At 40.0% G+C, this 4,026-nt stretch overlaps 1 protein-coding gene across 2 annotated transcripts in view; it reads left to right on the top strand.

Annotated features, from left to right (window-relative positions):
• LOC111866167 (protein tipE) overlaps positions 1–1,402 on the top strand; it is a 122,455-nt gene extending 121,053 nt beyond the window's left edge. Inside the window, exon 2 of one of the 2 annotated variants that reach the window (XR_004513183.1) lies at positions 324–395. Coding sequence is in view for 1 of the 2 variants with exons in the window: in XM_023854837.2 (XP_023710605.1) it covers positions 324–390 (67 nt within the window). In the remaining variant the exon portion in view is untranslated. Of the gene's footprint in view, positions 1–323 lie in introns of both variants that reach the window. The other variant, XM_023854837.2, reaches the window with a different exon arrangement.
• The last annotated feature ends 2,624 nt before the right edge of the window (positions 1,403–4,026 follow it).

Here is a 4,026-nt window from a genome sequence, read left to right as displayed (position 1 = left end):
ATATATATATATATATATATATATATGTACCTGTAAAATATATTCTAATAAAATGTTTAACAGGATCTTTAGTAATATGAACCTATTTTGTTATCCCTCCATTTTCAGGGTCGAATATTAAGAGAAAGCGATAGTACTTTTAAAAAATAATTCGTTTGAAATTGATTATCACAGCCAGGAGCTGCTACATGCAACACCAGTGACATGAAACTCACTGGACACCCACACAACTGCAGGGTAGCTAAATACGTGTATATAACATATCATCTTCTTACACGATTATTAGGAAGGTGGCAACTAATGTGTGATTTCTTTTGTTTCAGTGATGGCTCCATCAGCACAAGGGTCGATATGCTAGCACCGCAAGCAGATGTGACGCGACCACTCTGACAAAGGGAGGAAACGGTCGAAAGTCAACTGATGACGACTTCGCAGTCCAGTGACCGTTAACTATCGGAACCAATCACCAAGCCGTACTTAGCGGAATCAACATCACCAAGTGAAAATGTCCCCCCTCAACGGTTAGAGAATTACGTGTCTTATAAATCCTACGTCATGACCACACATTAGATTATATATAATTAAACTTATACATACTACCTTTTTAAAATGAACAATATTTTGTTTCTTTCGTGCCTGATGGACATTTTATCTTCCGCTTTTACAGTTTTGGGCCCGATTGTAAATTATTTTCATGGTTAGATAAAATAGGCATTGGGTTATGTAGAAGAGTTTCGATTGTAGTAATTTGAGAGTATATTGTGCCCATAGGCTCTGAGGTACAATATAGTTTATTTTATAGCATAAGCCAAACATGATCTGAAAAATGTTCGGTGTTAGTATTCCACAGAGAATAATTTCACTATAACATTTCTAAATCTCTGCTAAACAGGAAGTTTCTAGGAAAGTAACACGTGGTAGGAAACTTAGAAAGTTAGAGAAAGAATGCAATTCCTATACTGCTACACTTAAATTATTATTTTATTTATCTTCCGGACAAATTGAAATGAGTGTCCTATGCAACCTGTTTGTGCTGCTGGCTGTCCTGTCAGAATACCTTTCCATCTCTCCAAACCCGTATACTTGCAGAAATTGCCAAACGTGAAGCCCAAATTACTGTATATTTCTGTAACTGATTACTTATGACTGTCTTTGCTATTGTAGTTTTTGAAAATATATATTTATATATTCATTCGTTAAAATGTTTCAGAATATGTAACTTATTATGTACGATCATTTTTCTTGTATTGGTCGTAAGTTATTTATTTCACGATGAATCCTATAGTTTCTTCAATAAACATCACTATTTTAAGTTATAAATAATGTATGAAGAACTTATAAAAAATCGGCCCTTACAAATTGTTTGGATATATAGCCTTAGTAAATATCTTTTATTCAACTGTTATTTGTACGAAGGGTGTTCAAGTTCTAAGGTCTCCGATTTTTTTTTTCTCAGGACTGGAAGCAGATAGACACATGCGGTTTAGTTTAAAATACGTGTGCACTCTGTGTGAATGCGTGACAGAGATGGCAGCACTGTACGGCACACAGAACTCTAGTACCTCCTATGTTCTTTTGTATCGCTAGTGGGGTGGGACTAAGTCCCTTGTACCGCGGCCACTTCTGGCCTATTGTACCAGCCCCAGATGATAGGTGACGGTGATTATGGAGCAGTATGTGGCAAGGGAAACCGAAGTACTCGGGGAAAGACTGCCTCAGCGCCACTGTGTCCACCACAAATCCCGCATGACCAGACCCGGGCAGCCGCGGTGAGAAGCCACCTGCTAAACGGCTGTAGCGCGGCCATCACAGAATGAAGGAAAACGAAGTAGTTCAGGGAAGAATACGCCAACTGCCAGTTACGTTTGCTCTTCTGTTAACAGAAAGTTACCTCGAACTCCCAGAAAGAACGCGTGCAGACATCTGTACAATTTTCTTTCTGAAAACGAGATTATGAGCTCAGTTTGGAATAAGGGTTACATGGCAGAATTTTAGTTGTTCATTTTAACACGAGTCCAATGTTAGTATTTTACAAAATAAACAATCGAACAAATTTACAAGTCTTCCTTGAAACTTAGTTAGCCGTATTTCCATTGTTTCAGATGGGTTTATAGCATTATACTGGTGCTTCCTTGTCCCTCTCTCGCTGGATCTAAGGAACTGATAAACACACATTATGCTTATATAAGAATGCAGTTCTAATAATTGGAAGCTCGTAATTACAGTGAAAGATGGAAAACTTAGTGATTTCGATACAGTGACAGTTAAGTCGTGTTGTGCGAACGAATTCAGGAGTAATTTTATTTCGTTGCTTATGCTACTCACAGAATATAATTTTTCTTTATTGGCATTTCATGAGGCACTGAACTGTTATCAGAAGTGTATATGCTTCTTATTTGTACGTAATTAACAAATCAACCTGATGATGACTGTGAATTGTGAACTGAGAATGTCAGAAGAAGCGGTCGTGGCTTATCTGGAATTACTTTCCGAGAAAGAATTGAAGAAAGTCACGAAATTTTTGGCAACTAGAGTCAATCTCAAGGCTGAGGCTGTTGTCAACTGTCTATGATTTCTTCAGCACAGTTTTGTAAGTTTCATCAACTTCCTTCTACAGAAGACCATACCAGCTGACAAATGTGACAAGAGCTCAATGTCTACTGAAGCCAAAATAAATCGACCATAGTAACATAGTTTTACAAAAAGAGATTTACTCTCGTAGGATTTGAGGTGCCGATCACAGTGGCTGCGCGGTCTAAGACATGAACCGTTTTCGCCCCCTCGAACACTGGGATCACGGGTTCGAATCTCACTCGAAGCATGGATGTCTGTGTTTGTGTTATTCTGTGTGTCTTGTGACGGTCTGATTCCCCGTCCAAAGGGTCCTACCGACTGTGCATGGATCAAGAAATTGAAAAACCGGCCAAGGTCCGCGATGGCTGTAGAGCCATAGATAGATAGGAGTTTAGATTTTTACTGCAGTGGTTGTGAAAAGCTCTGAAATATAACGCAGTATATTTTGTTAAAGTCAGCTGACTTTTGGACGAACATGTGGCCTTAGTCTTCAGGTGGAAGAATGAGCCGAGCAGGAAACAGGCCCGGAGCAGGTAGCAAGCAGAGCTCTTCGGCCCTGAAGACGGAGGCCACATGTTCCTCCGAAACGTTAATTGATTTTCAAAGTACTACACCGCCTTATATCCCAGGAGGTAGGTCTCTTCAGATTTACTCTTATTTGTTTATGGAATACAGTAATAATAACCGATGAACTAAAATCTAAATTAATATTTAACATTCGGGTATTTCAGCTGACGTCATAACGAAACCACACATACATTTTTTAAATTACTTTTGTAATTATTGCGAGGTACAAGCATGTAACCGCTGTTGCTATATGCGAAGCGTGGGGAACCTGACAAGAGGATTTAGGGCACATAACTGCCACTTGAATATTCTCTTACGCAGATTTGACACCAGAAGTAAAACGAAGCGCGCCAGAGACACATTTGAGACCACTCCACATCAACGAGCCGACCTTTTCTCTTCAGAGTCGTCTATATTGCATTCCCATCTGCTGCTTCATGTTAATATAGCCTTTCCTTCCCAGATTCCCAACGAAAATTTTAACTTATTTTTAATGAAGGCGCTGCGCGTACTGCCTTTCGAACTTCCGTTGAGTTCAAAGTGAAAAGTGTAAAAGTAAAAATTCCTTATTATTTTATGTTCTTCGAGTACCACGTATTCTGTTCTCTAGTGGTCACAGTTCCTGGCTACAGATCCAGAAGTCCCCGGTTCGATTCCCGGCGCTACCATATTTTCTGAGAAGTGGTTGGTCTGGAACGGGATCCGCTCAGCCTCGTGACGATAATTGAGGAGCCACTTGAATGGAGAAGTAGCGGCTCTGGTCTATAAAACCGAGATTAACGGCCGTGGGAAAGGTGACACTAAATTCTCTGACAAGCGGCGGTCGCTAGGTCGGTATAGTTCACTTGCGGACTAAAAGCCACGGAGTACCACGTATTCCGGCCC

The sequence above is a fragment of the Cryptotermes secundus genome, unplaced genomic scaffold (genome assembly GCF_002891405.2).
Source record: "Cryptotermes secundus unplaced genomic scaffold, Csec_1.0 scaffold1054, whole genome shotgun sequence".
Classification (NCBI taxonomy): domain Eukaryota; kingdom Metazoa; phylum Arthropoda; class Insecta; order Blattodea; family Kalotermitidae; genus Cryptotermes; species Cryptotermes secundus.
Note: the sequence above shows the minus strand (reverse complement) of the source record. Positions and strands in the feature narration are given on the sequence as shown.